Here is a 17,695-nt window from a genome sequence, read left to right as displayed (position 1 = left end):
CTATTCACAAAATTAAATGAATTCATCGAAATACCAAGAGAGTGTTCGCAATCATTATAAAATTTTATTTTTGATTTTAAATTTAAAAAAGCATTTTGTGTGTTTAATTGAAATCCAAAAGTTTATTTATAAAATATTACTCATTTCTGATTTTCAGTTTTACAATGTTATTTTCAATTATTTTTATTTTAAATTTTTTTCCCACATTTTCATAATCTATAAATCTTTTGTAAACATTCTCTACATGTAGCTTAAAAAGAAACTTAATTTCTTTAAATTATATATAATATCTTAAATAAATACAGCCACAAAAAATATTCTTACTTTAAAATATTGTCATTGATCTCATTCTTTATTCATATTATTGTGAACAAATAAATTTTAATACGAATACAATTCTATAAGCTGTTTATCAAATACATTTATAAACAATGACCTCATGATTAGTAATTTGAATTTTTAAAAATAAACAATTTTATATATGAATTACATAATTTATCAAATCGATACACTTACAAATAGTAATATAGTAAGTACACAATGTAAACTTCATACATTAACCGTTTATCTGACATCAAGATCTCAAGTTCATCTTGAGATATTAGATCCGAGATTCAATTATAACAAACATTTCAACCACAAAACAAATAAAACGGGTCACTAACTTGACTCTAAACAAGGCCGAGACCCTAAAGGGCGACAACTCAATAGACATAAACAAGCAACTAGCCAAGAATCAAGATGAATCTTTACTTCTGAGGATAATTTCCATATATGTAAGAAGCAAATCCCCAGAAAGTGATCACTAAAGATAGAATCTTGAAACCACTCATCGGATCGTTTAAAAGAATGACAGCCGCAATGCTTGTAAGAGGCACCCTTATTGCATTGAGTACTCCAGCGAGCACAGTCGATGCTAAGAACAACACAGCAGTGGCCCCAAGAACCCCGAGCTGAAAGGTAATGACCCCCCATATAAGGACCGAGAGATATGAGCTTCTACCGCCTTTGAATGATCTTGCCTCAGATGCCATCGCTTGGAAATCCCTGTTTACTATGAGGCCAATTGTAGTGAACACGAAAGCAAAGAAAGAAACCATCACTTGCTGCTCGAGAACGACATGGAAGGATATTCTCCCGAGCAATTTTATAAACACTAATTCTGATAGAGCGAATATCAACCCATGCAAAGCAGATCCTAATATATTCCATATAAATCCCATTATATACTGACTCTTGGTAACGTTACTGTATCTATCCGAATCTGAATCAAGTGCTATGATAACCATTGCAGCAGTAATGATAACAATAGCATTGATAGTCGAGGAATTGATTTTGTTCTTCACAAGCAGATATCCAAAGAGTGCAGAAAATATGAGAGATGTTGATCCAAGAAGAGAGGCAGTCGATGCAGGCAAGTAAGCGTACCCATACGCGTACATGAGGTTATCAGCAGCACTCAAGAAACCCAAGACAACGTAAGATAAAGTAAGTTTGAAGTCCAGAGGAGTGGGGAATACTCCTAAGACAAAATATGAAGGAATTAAAAACAATGCGGGAATTGGCCATCCAGCCACGGCTACCCAAGAAATTATCCATTTACTCTTCCCACCATCGGCGTAATAAACACGAGATAAAAGGGAAGAAGCAGGAAATGCCACAAGCATTGCTGCAGTGCTTAGAGCTAAAAGAATCCAATGCATGTTTGGTTTGCTTTTGTACATATCCCATGCCATTGCCCTAAAGTCACGAACCTTGTCGTTCCATGATTTTTCAAATGGGATCTCCATTTCTTCCCCTGAATGGAAACGACAGTGAAAGTAAGCGAAGCATAAGACATCATTTATGCAGACAAAGGACAGACAGAATGAGCTTGCATTGAGCAAGAACAAAGAGAGAGAAAGACGACTAAGCAGACATCACACTTGAGAAACAACAACGGAAACACGATGCATCGAGTAATTACCAATGAATGAAGTCATGAAGCATGCCTTTTACCTTCAACGTAAAGCGTAATCCTGACACAAACTCCATGATAGTCCAATGCTAGTATGCTACATAATTTCAAACACAATAATGGAATATACTTTCAAACATAGAAAATCTTGCGGAAAACCAGTATTTTGATACTTGGAAGGAAAAATCACTTGGAGGTGCCACAATGTAATTTTGGAATAAAGGAGTTCGAATCACTTCACTATAGAATAATTTCACGGCAGAGTGGCCAAAATCTGATGATAGCTACGACTTACTTGTTCAGTCGGCTTTCAAGCAATCACATTGAAAATCAACCCAAGTGAACAAACGAATATAAGATAACATGATACAATAACCAGAAAGATTTATTTATTCAAAACAAAATTAAAGCCAGTAGAACACGATATAAATTGGCAACATTTCAGAAGGAAAAGAATGATTTAATGCCCTTTTGAATTCAGAATAATATATCAAGAACGTGAGATCTGCCGTTGCTATATATCCTACATCAGTCACTCGAACAATTATGCAGGGGTACAAGCTTGAAAGGCTCTTCCATCTATATCAGGTTTTCCTAATGACAAGCCTGATGATATTTACCACTTCTACAATAAAAAAACATAAAGGGTTCCTTGTACTTCATTTTGATTTCAATATGACGAATCAAAATCCTTCTCAAAAAGCAAACTGAAATTAGATGCATATGCATTATCATCTTCTTGACTTTATCATGAAATTTCTTTCAATAGCATCAAACTTCAATTAGACCAGACCATATCAGTCACCCAATGAAGTGGTGTAGTCAAACCCACTGATTCTCTCGAATCTAAAATATTGCTTGAACACGTGCTGATAATTTGATAGTCAAAATTTTTACTCGGCCATGATAAAGATAGTAAAAAGTCCCAAAAAAGCACAGAATACTACAGCACCAGCATCAAGAAAATAGAAATTAAAACCCACAAATCGAGCATCAGATTGCCCTAAACACTTGAATAAATTTTACGTAGTAGTTAATTAGATATTGTAAACACATAAAAACCCATGTTCGAGCCCCTAACTAAGAGAATATGAACCAAGAAATCATTTTTTTAACAAGCACAGACAGAAAAAATTCAGTAATTTCAACTGGGACCAACCAGACATGAGTAATGGCTGCTGCATCTGTCCCAAACCTCGTTTCTTGAATCGATTGAAGCAAAATATCAATTTTCACCCCAAACTGAGTCGGTAATTGGTGCTTGAAGGCCGGACCGTGCAGGTTTCCTTCACTTGAAAAGACGAAAATATTTCTGCCAAAAAAAATATACAACCCAGCGAAGGATATTAGTCAAATTATCAGATTTTTTATTTGTTTGACTGCGACAGATTCCATCGATCAAGAATCAAGACCACTAATCACACCATTTTTTAAATATCGCAAAATAAATTATTTACTTTTAATCAAAAGTTGACTGAATTTCGTATATTTATATTTTGTGCGTAGAGGTCAAGAACAGATTCTTCAAATCATCATCGGAAAGATAACTCCTACAAGGTGGGAACAAAAGAAAACATAAGGATAAAAATTTCAAATTCCATATATTTTAATTTTTTTTAACAATTAGTTAGGACGAAGATGGAATCTGTGGGATTCTTTTATTTTGGTTCAAGAATATGTCTCTTGTAAAACGATCTCACGAATCTTTATCTGTGAGAGGTCAATCCTACCGACATTCACAATAAAAAATAATATTTTTATCATAAAAATAATACTTTTTTCATGAATGATCCAAATAAGAAATCCAACTCACAAAATACGATCCGTGAGACCGTCTCACACAAATTTTTGCTTTTGTTTAAACACAATCGTGAAGGAAACGATATAATTATTGTTTTTAAAGATAAATTGTGTGAATGTTTTAGGTACAAAATGGTGCTAAACATGTGAAATTTTATTTTTAAAAAATAAGCGAGAAAAATATCGCATGGATAGTTAGTTTTAACTTAATCGATAAACCACAAAAATTGAGAAATTAACTTAATAAATTGGAAGAAAAATTCATGAACAATAATCAAATTAATTTTATTCTTATGAACTAGAATAAAAATATTTATAAGAATAAAATATGTATAAGAAATATGTGACATAATTCAGCTAAAATATATGAAATATGCTTACTTTTTTTTGCTGTGATTTTGAGTTGTGTAAATATATTTTCTGATTATCATCTTCATTTTTGTTCCAGAATTCTTCGCTAATCTTCCACGATCATTGATCATAGATCATATCTCGAATCTTATAACGGGCGACATAAGTTTGACCAAGTTTCTCAAATCTTCCAATTCTTCACCTTATAGGCTTTAATATTTGAGCTTTGATTTTGGGCTACTTATTTAATTTTGAGTCCAGCAATTACATTTTCAATTTGGTGAAGAATCAAGAATAATATTTTTACTTGGCTGAAAATTAAGGAAGATAATAATTATAAAATGATTTGATGACGTCGACAAACACCGACACTTTCTTTTTTTTTTCTTTTTCTTTTTTCGGAGGAAAGAAGCTGCTGGTCTGACATGTGTGACTTGCTATTATGTGTGTGATAGTACAAAAAAATTATTATAAAAAACGACTTAAATAGTATTCCCTTGACCACGTTTTACATACACCAAGTAAAATATAAATTTTTTATTTAAAAAAATTGAAAATAGAACCAGAAAAATTTCTAGAGTTCTAATTAAGTATATACAAATAAATTAAAGAATACGAGTTAAATAAAATATTATTTTATAATTTATTCTACTTTATCAAGTATCGTTGTCTTTTAGTTTAAAATTTGTTAGAATGAAAAAACACTACCGAGAACAGACCACAAATCTGATTCAGACCTTGTTCAGATTTTGTTTTTACAGGCGAATCGTTTGTATTGGTCAAGATCCAAATCCGTCTAACCGATTCGCCATTTTTAAATTTTTTTAATATTTTTTTAGAATTTNGGTCTGACTGTTCGATTGTACAGTTCGACCGGTTGAACCGTTTTTATAAAATAGATCGGTTCGGTCATTTGTCGGATTATGAAAGCATTGATTTCTTATTATATTGCTTATGTATTTCATTAAGTGTGCAGTTAGTATATGTCAATTTAAAAGTGATAAGTTGCTAAAATATCATTCCAACATAACTTAGTTTTTAGCGATCTGAAGTTTCTCGATGATATCTCATAGCTCGGTAATCGAAATAACCAGCAACCAAAATAGTTGAATAGACAACTCAAATTTCTACAAGTCATATTTCATACCAGCTCGATTGATTCGGATGTTATCTAGGCAAGCCGTGGTCGCGAGATCAAGCTGGACGTAATTGAAGTTGGAATTAGTTTGACATAATCAGTTGAAATATTTTGGTTATATCTCCTAACTCGAATAATGAAATAGAACGATTCAATATACATTACAAAGCTGAAAAATAATCTACAAATCATCTTCAAATTTGACCCCCATATCGAATCTAAGATGGTGAAAACACGATGAAGTTGTTGGTCCTGCATTGAACGAGGAAAGATGTATGACTTATATATATTCTATTATTTTCGATCATATCTATCTCATAAAAATTTAAAATTGAGTGATTCTTAATTCTATGAAAAGCTAAGAGAATGACTACAATTTCATGTTCACCACTTTGCCCAGAAGTCGATGAATCAAAATTTATAATTAAGGCAAGATACCGGCTCAGCTCAGAACAAGCTAATCAAACTAGTAGACCAAGATGATCAATCAGCACAGTCAAATCTACCAAGTCAGCAGTAAAACCAGTTGGATATCATAAAATTGTCAATAACGCGAATGTGGAAATTTCAATGTCAAAAATCGTACTTTCATATTTATCTTTCTAACGTTCATATAATTCTTGGAGATTATAAATACATCTGAATAAATATGTTAGAAACAAAAAAAAATTTTTTTTGTTATCTTCAAAATTAAAATTGCTATCGTTTACGCAACCCAATAAACACCGTAATACCAATGTTGCAATACATCCAAATGCTAGGTCGTCACAAGCAAAGCACTTTGGTCACATACACTTGTAAACATCACAATCTTGGTCAATATGTTTAAACCACATTTTGCACTTTATTGCCAACATATTTTTAATCCCCAGTTGTTGCTTACCTCCAAGTATGACACTACTTCATATATAGTTTATGGATGGATCATCATAAACTATAAAAGTAAAACATTAAAACCATTGATATAATTTACGTCTTCAAGAATGATTAAATTACAATGATTGAACAAAACCTTACAATTGGAATAATAAATCTCGAGAAATTATAATAAACATTTATTAAAATCAAATAAACATGTACTCGTATATCTAATTACTATTGTTTACACTTTGGACCTTTTAAAAATTTAATGAAACATTTACACAAACAGTTAATAAGCATACAAGTTTATACATCGACCTTTTTGTTTTCACCATAAACAATTCCAGGGATTCAAATTACCAAAAAAAAAAAAAATCAATATAAAGAAATTGAAATATAAACATTAAATATTGAAGTAATGGGATAATAAAATAAGGAAGAAAGCTAATAGCATAACTTATTTTGTGTGTTAAGAGCTTGAACAAACATTCTTTTACGAGTACTAACCACAAATTCAAGTTTAGACATAGGATTTTCTACAATAATCAAATATAAATTTATTTAATCAAGGATGTGGTGAGTGGGTACACCGTGTGGTCACGCAGATGCTCAAGCTTCAACATAATCCAAAAACAACTAAATCGGGAAGAAATTCTTTTTTATTTATTTATTTTTTATAAATATAAAATTTTGTTTATAATTCAATATTATTTATTTCTCGATCAACGTATATGAATTTTTGGGGTAATTCATAATTATGTCCCTAAATTCTTATTCTCAATTTTGTTTTTCGATTTTTGTGTGTTAATTATATTGCTCAAGATTTTAGATTGTGTTGTTCATGTTGAATTATACGATTCAATCATGTGACAGCGGACATGGGTCACATAGAATTGGATGAAAACGTTCAAAACTCAATCACTTACCATAAAACTTATATAATATTGTTTTATAGATAAGTTTTATAAAACAAATTTTCAACTCGACTCGATCTATAAAAAAATTTTATTTTTTATGTTAAAATTATTATTATTATTATTATTATTTTTTGTAAATATGAATCAAGTCAATATATCTAATAGATATAGATTTAAAAAATCGTCTCATAAAAAAACTCACGCATCACGTACAAACTTAAAAGTGTCATTGTCATCGTTTTCTCAAAACAAACTCATATGATTTTCAATCTATCTAAAACAAACTTATAGTAAATTTAAACACATCTAAATTTTATATAAATTAAATTTATCGTACAAGAAAAATGGATTTTAAATTTTATTTCAAGTTTACTAATAATACTTATGTGAAGATATTTTAATAGAATATGTCCATAAATGGAATGGGCAGCCAACCGGAGTCAACAACAATGGCATAAATAAACCACACAAAACTCCAAACCAGGAATATAAAATGTCCGGTTCACATAATATACTCTCTATATTTTTTTACATTAAATAAATTAGGAAATAATTGTCTAGTGACACTCCAAAAATGTTAACGCCACTCCACTCAACCCCAAGCTTTCGAAACTGTCCCCTTCAGCATCGGTAAGATACCGTTTTCAGAGGGGTATAACTTGTCATTTGACTCAAAGCCCGGATTACTACAGGAGAGGAGATTCTGCTAATAAAGAACTGTAATTTATCTCCTTCCCAGTCACAAAAGCACGAACTCACACACTGACTGTGTGTAGAATCCAGCTATGGAGGAGGGGGCGGGTCGGAGCTCTGAAGCTTCTCTCGCAGCGGAGAACGAGAATTCGAATCGTCCAAACGAAGGTGAAGAAATTCGAGGTGAAGCAACCGGAGAAGAAGATGAACAGAGGGTAGAGAGTGGAGATGATATGAATGATTTTAACGTTGAGAACTATCCCTCTCGTGAGAGCGGAGAATCTAAAGCTGTTGAATTTGAAACCCTAGCATCTGTACGGTTGTCCGAGAGGGGTTCCCAAAATAGTGATTCGACTCACAACCTATCCGGTACTTCGTAAATACATCTTTTTGTGTGGTTTTTTGATTTTTTTTTAATCTCGAGTGAATCAAACGATTTGAGGTGAGATTTTGTGCGATCATAGACTGGAATTTGTATGTTCCGTCGTGTGTGTGTGTGCATGTGTGCGTACGACTGGTGAACGAGTAAAAGTGGTGATTTTGATCAATTTCAAACATTGCAGAGGTTCCTGTGGAGTATTCTCTGCAGCCTCTGCTGTCAGTCGAAGAGTTAAAGGTTATTTTTTTCACTTTTCTTTTGTATGGTTTTCTCTCCGTGATAGCAGTTAACTTGATTGTTCTAAATTCTTGTGATGCAGGAGCGTGAAAGAAATTGCTTTCGTTTTCAGTAATTTCTACGTGGTTATTGACTGTCATTTTTGTACCGAGCTCATTTGATATTTGAAACCTAAAATTGTTTTAAGATTTAGTATTCAGGATTTTATGATTATCTTGATTGAATTAATATGGTTCAAGTCAAGTAAAGCACAAGCGGAAGCAAACTAATTTTATTCATTCACTAGCAATGCCTACTCTATGATATTGAGTTTCTATAAAAAAAAATTACGTGCTTTGGAAATATTGCTTAATTCTACATATGACCATAAATTAGTTGTTCCCCCACTGTTTTTTCGAAATAAATATGCCGTAATTTCTATATTGCCGTTTCCACCTGTAGTATTGTCGCCAGATTGATAAAAGCATTCCAATAATCAAGTTATGCGCCTAGAAATATGCTTCAGAAAATGTGTGCAAACGTTGAATGTAGTAAATTCCAATTGTGTGGAATTTACCTGTTTTATGGGTCTTAAACTGAAAAATGTTGAAAGAAATGCATTAATTGGTAATCTGTATGTCCTGTTACGTATAGTAAAGTCACTTATTATTATATGCAATTGTGATTAAAAATAACAAAATTTTTGTGTGGAATTTAGTGGCTATTTTAATGATTGGATCAATTGCGGACAAGAGTTTGCAAATTCACCTTTTTTTCTCGGCTGAACATCATTGCCTTTATGTCATGCCCGACGTTTGCACTATCCCATGGAAGAAAAAGAAAAGAAAAATTAGTTCAACTGTGATGCTGAACTTGTTCCCGCATGTTATTTAATCTAAAGTTAGGTTTTGGACTGTAGGTGTTGGTTTAGAAAACAGTGAATTCTGTTCTAGTAAACCACCTGTGGTAGTGGAAATAAAATTGGAGTTGCTCATGATTTCTTGAACTTTGATTGCATCAATCTGACCTTAGGCTACTCTAGTGAGTAGTGAATTAGTATGTCATCTGCATGCTTCTATTTGTTCTCAAGCACTTGATTTTGCTGCAGCATCAGACATCACAAAAAGTGTCGTCATCTTAAACACTCCTGGCTTCATAATGGACAAGAATAATGAGATTGATGAAATTTATTTATTTTTTGTTTGTTTTCCTGCTAGTATGGCGATCTCCATATTCCGTCTTTGACCTTGCTTAATATCATTGCAACTTTGTTTTGGAATTTCAGCTCGTTGTTTTTCTTACCTTAGGACCAAGTTAAAGCGATCCATGAGGAACCCTTGGAAAGTATTACCGGTCAACCTGCTCAAGTCCCAATACAGCATCTGATACGACCGTGTGATGGTTCATCAAAGCTGGAGCTGTCACCTATATATGTTACTCAGTCTGGTTCATATATTCGAAGTCCATCTTCAGCAGAACAGAAAGTAGTACCAGTTGAAAACAAGAGGAATCCTCGCGTTGGAGATCAGGACATTAACTCTCCCAAACCAAAACCTTTTGCTGCACCTCCTACGCTGAAGGCCTCTTCTGATGGATACAATTGGCGCAAATATGGTCAAAAGCAAGTGAAGAGTCCAGAAGGGTTTCGGAGCTATTACAGATGCACATTTTCTGACTGTTACGCCAAAAAGATTGACTGCTGTGATCGATCTAACAGTGTCATAGAGACTGTCTACAGAAGTCTCCACAGTCATGATCCTCCCCGAAAGCTAAATTGCATAACAGAAATTAAGGCTGCCCAACCAATTATGCCAATTGATTGTAGTAAAGATACAACCCATTCAGCAAGATGCCCTAGTGAGCCAGTTCCATCCACGTCTTCAAAAGAAACTGTGCTTATAATTGATCAGATACCTGAAACAAAGCAGCAAGAGTCAAGTGGTTCTGACGAGACTACGGAAATCAATTTTAAAGATGAGCAGGTCGATGGTCCCGGATGTGTAAACAGGTAAGTTGGTAATTACCTGTGTTTTCTTGATTTAATGTAGTAATATCATGTTGCTCATTATTCAGAGGAATTTGACTACCTTATGCTAATCTCCAGGCAGAAAAGAAGTTCTACTGCTGAATTGGGGCCTCTTTCCAAACCTGGAAAGAAAGGTAAATTTGTTGTTCACGCAGCTGGTGACATGGGGATATCAGGAGATGGCTACAGGTGGCGCAAGTATGGACAGAAGATGGTGAAGGGGAATCCCCATCCGAGGTACACTTCTAGATCCCAGTGTTATACTAACATTGATTTGTTTAAATCCTAATTTCAACAAAATGGTTGGACACATTTGTTTTTTTCTCCCTTGAAAATCTCAAAAGTACTTGAATATTATCTTCGACAAAGAGTTATGCCCACACACCTGAACATATGTGATTTTTGAATCACCTGGTCGATTTAAAATCCCAAACAGTGTTTTCAGTTTTCACCGCTAGCACAAAATATTAGTACCTCATTTTAGCTTGGGGTCAGTATTTAGTCTTACATGAATGGGAAAGTGAGAGGCCTACTGTTCATCAAATGAAAGGACTACCTCGACTTTGTGAGAAAATTTCAACTTATAAGCGACTCTGTTAGTTGAGGAACGGTATTTACTCCTGCTACGTGGTCTACTGCAAGGTCCATAAGACAAAACGGCACTTGAGCTGGTGGACGAATTGTTCAGATTTTCTGTGCGGTTGCATATGTGGCCTCAACAATCAGTGCATAGCATTTAGACTGCTGTAAGATAAAAAAATTTGGGTTGTGTCGTCGCTGCTGGCAATGATTTTGGGGACAACAGCAAGTGTTTGGTCTTATGCATTATTAGTTAAATCCCCATTCTCTGATATGCAAGAAATTGTTAAGCCTCTTTTTTCCGTATTTATAGGTACTGAACAGACATATATTGATTGTCCGTGTAATGTTCACTGTTGGTCTGTATTTGTTTTAATCAACTCTTTAATGAATTTCAGAAACTACTACAGATGTACATCAGCTGGATGTCCAGTTCGAAAGCATATTGAGAAAGCTGTGGATAACACTAGTGCTGTAGTAATAACCTACAAGGGAGTTCATGATCACGACATGCCAGTACCAAAAAAGCACCATGGCTCAAAGTCTGCTCCTTTAGTTGATGATACATGTGATTCCATGGACAATGTAAAAAGTATCAAAATGAAACCATATCAGAGTCAGACCCAACTGTCAATGGACAAAGAAAGCGATTTGACCAATGAATCAATGAATCCTGGTGGGGAGAAAACATTGGAATCCGCACAAACCCTTTTGAGCATTGAGTTTGAAATTAAGCCGAGTTGACCCAACTGGAAGATCTTGATAATGGCGTGCATTTCCTAATCTCTACAGTTTCTAATTTAACTTGAAACTTATTTTCCCCTTTTTTACTAGCTTGTGATATCTTCTGTTATCGTAGGTTGATTCAGCTAAGTGTGGTAATTTCTACATGCAAAACTATTGATTATAGGTTGATTATATAGGAGAAAATGATGACATTGATTTCTGTTGTATCCGTAAACTGTAATGGAGCTAGTGAATCAAATGGAAAGTTGAGCTGGGGAATCTTTATTGTCCAGTTTTCTTGGAAAAGTATGTTAATATTTGGCGCGGCAATTTAATTTTGCGTGTTTCTCGCAATGGCTTTCCTTTCCGATGGTGCAGAATAAACCTAGCAAATGGGTTGCAAGAGGAAAGGCGAACAAACAGCTTACTTTCATCTCATTGTGTTGTGTTGTTTGTCTATGTCAATCGTGTATAACATACGTTGGAATTTTTAGTGTTGCAGACTTGTCAATGATAAGGGGTATTTGACGAAATAAAATATAACCGGTGAGATCAAAAACTGTTAGGGGCTCGAGAAATGATAGAAAATATATGAATTATAAAATTATATATATACGGAGAATATAATGTTTTAGAAATTTAATATTTTGTAGAATTGAGTCAAGATTGATGCTTACAGTCGATGACGGATTTGTTTGACATAAGTTGTGATTTGCAATATGCAATGACTATTTATTTATAAAATTTGAACCGACATTCTATGTGGTTAACAAAATTATGCCTTTTTATAAAGGTTAAGGATCAAATCCAATTCTTATTCCTAAAAAACGAATCAATCCAATTTAGGGATGACAACTTTCTCCACGGGTTTGGGGCTCCACAGAGAATACCCGAAACGGGCATGGGGATCTCCGATTTTTTCGGATTCGGGTTCGGGTTCGGGGATTTTTTTAAATTCTCAATGTAGTTCGGGGCGGATATGAGATTGCTATCCCCATCTCCGAACCCGTCTTGAAAATAATATCAATAATAGTATTATTAATATAACAATATTATTAATTTTTAAAATAATAATAATAATAATATTATTATTATTAATATTATCACTAATAATAATAGATAATAATACGTTTTGGTTTGAGAAAATCTCCGAATTCGTCATCGTCTTGCCATATTAATATTTTTGAAACGGGGATGGGAAGTTGATCTCCGAAGTTTCGGATTTGAGGATTCTCCGAACCCGAAAAAACTGGGATCGGGACGGGTACGAGGGTGGGGATGGAATCCGTGGACGGGGATGACCACCCCATTGCCATCCTTAATCCAATTCCATTACTTTAATATGTTCTCTCTTTTGTCCCCTCACTAGTGAAAATTGTTGTAGACCAAGTTTTTGCCACTTCCAAGGCTCTTGATGCCCATTTATCGAGAGGCCACTAATTTCCATTGAATTAGTTAACCATCATTCAAAATTTGTTCTCAAAACTAGTTGGGATCCATACCCACGGAGAAAGATGCATTGCCAAAAACAGAGAAGGGCATACAAAACGAAGTAATTTTTTCGATGGGAAAAAAAAACTCTTACCTTACTTGTTATTCAAAACTTCTATTCTCCTGCTGTGTTTTTCCCTTTCACCTTCCCCCAATCAGATACTTGTTTTTATTTATTAATTTATTACAGCACGATAGGATAACACTATATTCTATTTTTTTATACCAATATTATCTTTTTAAAAACTGAGTTAAATAGGAGACAAAAATATGAAATTGTTCTTAATGAATCTTGCTAAAATATATTAACAATGTTCATTAATAAACGAGATATATGATCAAACATTTGTTATTTTAACAAAAGTTAAAATCGATGGTAAAAGTTCATCTTTAATATTTTAAGTCATGTAACAGCTCAAACACTACGTTTCAATTGTTGTATCAAACAAAGACAACTATTTAAACGCAACACTACGATTCAATTGTTTTACCAAACAAATACAATTATTTAATACCCAAAATATTTCTCTCAATAATTGCACTATTTGCAATAAATGGAGTCGAGCTCATAACATTGACTCTGATTCCATTTGTTGGATCAACGCTTGCCATTTTACCAAAAATTATAAGTAATAGTAACAATACAATTCTAATATTTTAAGTCATATAACCGCTCAATCATCATGTCTCGATTGAAACAATTATCACACCCCAAAACGATATTTTTCCATAGTGGCTCCAAGTACAAATTTGACTTGCTGGTATTTTACGCTCATTTTAAAAGTGAAAAGATTAAAATACCAAGAATTCGAGGGAATCCATCTTCATAATATTGGATCTCATGTTTCACAAATCGACGTAGCACTAGTTGCTTCTGTACTTCATGTCCCACGACTTCTGAATGTGAAACTTTGGCATGCAAGTATGCAACAACAATCCGAAATCATTTTACACCACATCCTTAGACCAATAAAAAAAGAAAAGAAAAGAAAAATAATTGTCAAATCAACCATAAGAATAATATATAAAGATTAAACGCCGAGATGTTTTATTACATAGTTCACATATACCCATTACAATTCACCTCAAACGTGCACAAATTCTCCAACGGTGAACAGAAAAGTTCTCCTGTCGATATCAATTACCTCTGTTGGCACATCAACCTTAATCTCTGAGGCATTAGCAATTGAAACACTCCACTATAAGGTTCTGAAATGACACCTGAAAATATTCGACATATCTGAATGTCATTACTTTTTTTCCAGAAAAAAAAATATAATGAAAATAGATGTTTCCAAAAGTATCTGAGCCTCTTCGTCCAGCTTAAATTACAACTGATGATATATAATGAGGAACAAGACAATGGAGATCATCGCATACCCCAAAAGTCCGCGACCTGACCATGCTCTTGGTGTCACTGTCAGGGTAATGAGAGCTCCTTGCCTCATTACCACCAAGGGCATTGCTTGACTTTGGTTTTTCTGAACTTCAGCAGCTAGCCTTTGCAACAAGTTCTCACCTATTTCCACATTTCCAAATTTCACAATTTGATCTCCGAGCTGTAAACCATCTTCAGATGCCGGAGATGCCTCTGTGATTTCATCAATCATTGCAAAGGGTCTGCTTACAGCTATGTCCATATCAATGGCATTGAAAGCATCTCGGGCAATAGGATTGCTAACAGACAAAGAAGTACCGACATTTGCATCTAGTGCAGTTGGACCTGCAACAGAACCTTATGATCATTAAGATGATGACTTAAGTTAATTTCTCCAGGAATATGTCACATCAAATAGGGTTTGAAGATTTGAGTAAATTTCTCCATGCATACTCACGGAAGTGACATGCAAAATATTAAATTCACATCAATTACTTGATGTTGGAAAAAATATATAATTATGTTAGCTGTCACAACTCAATCTTTAAAGTTTATATAAACAGTAATCATACATATATTTACTTATAAGATGAGATACTAACCTGAATCCCTGACAATAGCAGTTTGTTCAAGTCTTGCAGAATGCAAAAGTTGAATGTTTTGGTTTATTTTGTCAGTAATATCCTTGTGATCATTTTGAAGCTCTGCAGCAAGAAAAACAAAGTATGCAAATACTCAGTTTGCATAACCAATTATGATACTTACAACATCACTGCAACACTTCTCAAGAGTTTCCAAACATGGTGGATAATATTACAGGCTCGAAACCATTCTACTGATTAAAAAAGAGTCACGTTCATACTGACTCAAATCTTGTAGGACATGAGCTGTTAATCTCTCGTGATTGCAAATAATCAAATTCATAAGCACAATGAACTTATCGTCAGACAGATGATAAATGTGTATACAAAACCATTACTTATGAAAATAGCAATGAAGGTGAGTATACGGGAAGCAGCCTAAAAGTATAGATTTTAAGTTCTCAGAAGGGCTTAAGGATGGGAAATGAGCTTCATTTCCAAACCGAAGCTGGTTAACTAGGGTACTACCGTGATAGGATGATATCCTTTGACACCCAATCGTAAGTCGTAACTGTCATTATTCAAGCAGGTATCAAGTTGAATTCTGTTTATGAAACATCACAACTGATAAATCTGACAACACTTGTTTTCAATCACCACCCAGCACTAGATGCCGCTCCTGCCGATTACTTTTATTTGCCTATCATCCAAGCCATCGATTCACCTCACTACTGTCATGCAATGCCAATCAATCGGAGCAGGAAACCAACCAATTTTAGTTCATAATTTAATCAACAAGATAGAAAAGAAAAACAGTACATAGGGTGGGTCTTTGTGGACCAAGAAATGGTGACAAGGATTTGTAGAACTCTATACAATTAGAAACTAGATCTTCTACACCCGCTGCTGTATGAGAATTAGGTAAAGTCCTATCTAGATTTCTGCTCTCAAACACCAGAAAAGTTGCACTCACAAATAATTCTCTCTCCTTCAAAAAGAAACTCAGAGCATATTCAGTGAAGGCATTTCTTGTATGCTAGCAAAGATTGTATTTTCAGAATACAAACAATCTAAATCCTATAGGTGCTGCAAAGTGATTGCTTAAAATCTTAGTCGCTTGATCGTAAGTCTGAAAGCAACCAACAATATGACTTAAAACTAAAGTACAAATAAAAAGTTCCAAATGAGTCCAAAAGTAATAATCTGAAGGGAAACCAAGAAAAATAATATCTTTGGTGTGGAATAACTATTGTTGGAACAGCCAGCATCTTGCACTCAATACATGCAGAATCACCATAAATGGCGCCGACAATAAATTCGTCAACCAAAAGGGTAAACAAGTAAAAATACCAGAAAGTCGATGACGGTCTGCTCTCACAGTGGGGATGTCGATGTCCGCCCTCGGGAACCCCTGCACAAGTCACAACCCCAAAATTATTTGAACACTTGTATTCCACAAAAACCATTGAAGAAAATAAACAAGACCAAGAAGGTGATGTTGCCTCGGAATCGAGAAGATTTCCGGATAATCCAGGGCCATTGGGCGGCGCACAGAGGCGTTGGATAATGATATTCATCTCCTCCTCCATTGCAGTTCGCTTGTCCATCAATTTCATGGATTCAGCTTTCAAATTCGTCCCCACCATTTCTAACCTCTCAAGAAGAACACTCGGCGATTTCGTTTGAATTGTGCAAAATTGGTGAACTATGACTGTGTGCTGACTGCGACTAGGGTTTTAAGGCATCCACAGTAGGATCTAGTTGGAATTACTCATTCAGATTTTTTATTTTATTTTTATAAAACCTCTCATTATCTATCAATCAACAATACAAAAAATCTCAAAACATTCATATTTCAATTCAAATATCTTAATAAAAAAATTTCTTATTTAAAATATTAATTACAAACAATTTTTAAAAATTATAACATAAAATTTTAGATAATATTAATTCAAAAAATTAAAATTTATAAAATAAAATTAAAAAACAATCAAAAGCAAATAATTTAGATAAAAGACATAAAATTCTTCATAATTAACAAATTAATTTTTCATTTGGACACGTAACATGTCCAGATCCAGATGTGATCAACTAAATTGGGTCGAGTGTAATTGACTATCNTAATTGTTTTATTGCATAAATTAATTATGTTGTGCATATTGACATGCTTAAAATATACTTTTCTACATTGTTGCATAAAAATGTATTTTTAAAGGTTATTCGAGTTGCGATCGAAGAACGGAGACCGATGACTGAAAAAAATAGAAAATGTTTTTATTAAATAATTGTTTTTAAAATATAGTGATGCTTTTTCTTATTTTTTAAAATATAGGGTTTTAAGGTGATTTTATACGCCTGGGAAGTAAATTTTATCGGTGTTGGATTTTTAACAAAAACGCGAACGTTTTAGCAACCAGGCAAATATTAGTCTCACCTCAAAGCACCAATCTGCTGCTTTTGTTCCAGGCCACTCAATTACAGACAATGTACGTATTAGTGGCTTTTGAGTTGCTGCATTACATGAAAAGGAAAACTCGAGGAAAGAAAAGAGAGACTTAGCTTTGAAAATTGATATAAGTAAAATTTTATGACTGAATAAGTT

General features: G+C 33.8%; 3 protein-coding genes across 4 annotated transcripts; 1 reads left to right on the top strand and 2 right to left on the bottom strand.

The window, feature by feature from the left end:
- Positions 1–530: 530 nt before the first annotated feature.
- LOC140983877 (probable purine permease 5) lies at positions 531–3,329 on the bottom strand. Its single transcript, XM_073451033.1, has 2 exons — positions 3,117–3,329; positions 531–1,798 (listed from the first exon to the last, which is right to left on the bottom strand). Exons 1-2 carry the CDS (start codon positions 3,139–3,141, stop codon positions 750–752), a joined length of 1,074 nt encoding a protein of 357 aa, XP_073307134.1. The 5' UTR covers positions 3,142–3,329; the 3' UTR covers positions 531–749.
- Positions 3,330–7,688: 4,359 nt separating this feature from the next.
- LOC140983868 (probable WRKY transcription factor 32) lies at positions 7,689–11,933 on the top strand. 2 transcript variants are annotated; one of them, XM_073451028.1, is made up of 5 exons: positions 7,689–8,086; positions 8,281–8,333; positions 9,620–10,320; positions 10,417–10,575; positions 11,328–11,933. In XM_073451028.1, exons 1-5 carry the CDS (start codon positions 7,810–7,812, stop codon positions 11,659–11,661), a joined length of 1,524 nt encoding a protein of 507 aa, XP_073307129.1. In that variant the 5' UTR covers positions 7,689–7,809; the 3' UTR covers positions 11,662–11,933. The 2 variants fall into 2 exon arrangements, with proteins under 2 accessions (XP_073307129.1, XP_073307127.1); XM_073451026.1 differs by having other exon boundaries at positions 7,691–8,086; positions 11,316–11,933.
- A 2,198-nt stretch (positions 11,934–14,131) lies between these two features.
- On the bottom strand, positions 14,132–16,855 carry LOC140983857 (uncharacterized). Its single transcript, XM_073451019.1, has 5 exons — positions 16,596–16,855; positions 16,444–16,504; positions 15,115–15,216; positions 14,515–14,857; positions 14,132–14,355 (listed from the first exon to the last, which is right to left on the bottom strand). The coding sequence occupies exons 1-5, from the start codon at positions 16,737–16,739 to the stop codon at positions 14,334–14,336; spliced, it is 672 nt and encodes a 223-aa protein (XP_073307120.1). The 5' UTR covers positions 16,740–16,855; the 3' UTR covers positions 14,132–14,333.
- Positions 16,856–17,695: the final 840 nt, after the last annotated feature.

The sequence above is a fragment of the Primulina huaijiensis genome, chromosome 1 (assembly GCF_012295235.1).
Source record: "Primulina huaijiensis isolate GDHJ02 chromosome 1, ASM1229523v2, whole genome shotgun sequence".
NCBI classification, from domain to species: Eukaryota; Viridiplantae; Streptophyta; class Magnoliopsida; order Lamiales; family Gesneriaceae; genus Primulina; species Primulina huaijiensis.
The sequence above is the reverse complement of the archived record's forward strand: the minus strand, read 5'-3'. Positions and strand labels throughout refer to the sequence as shown.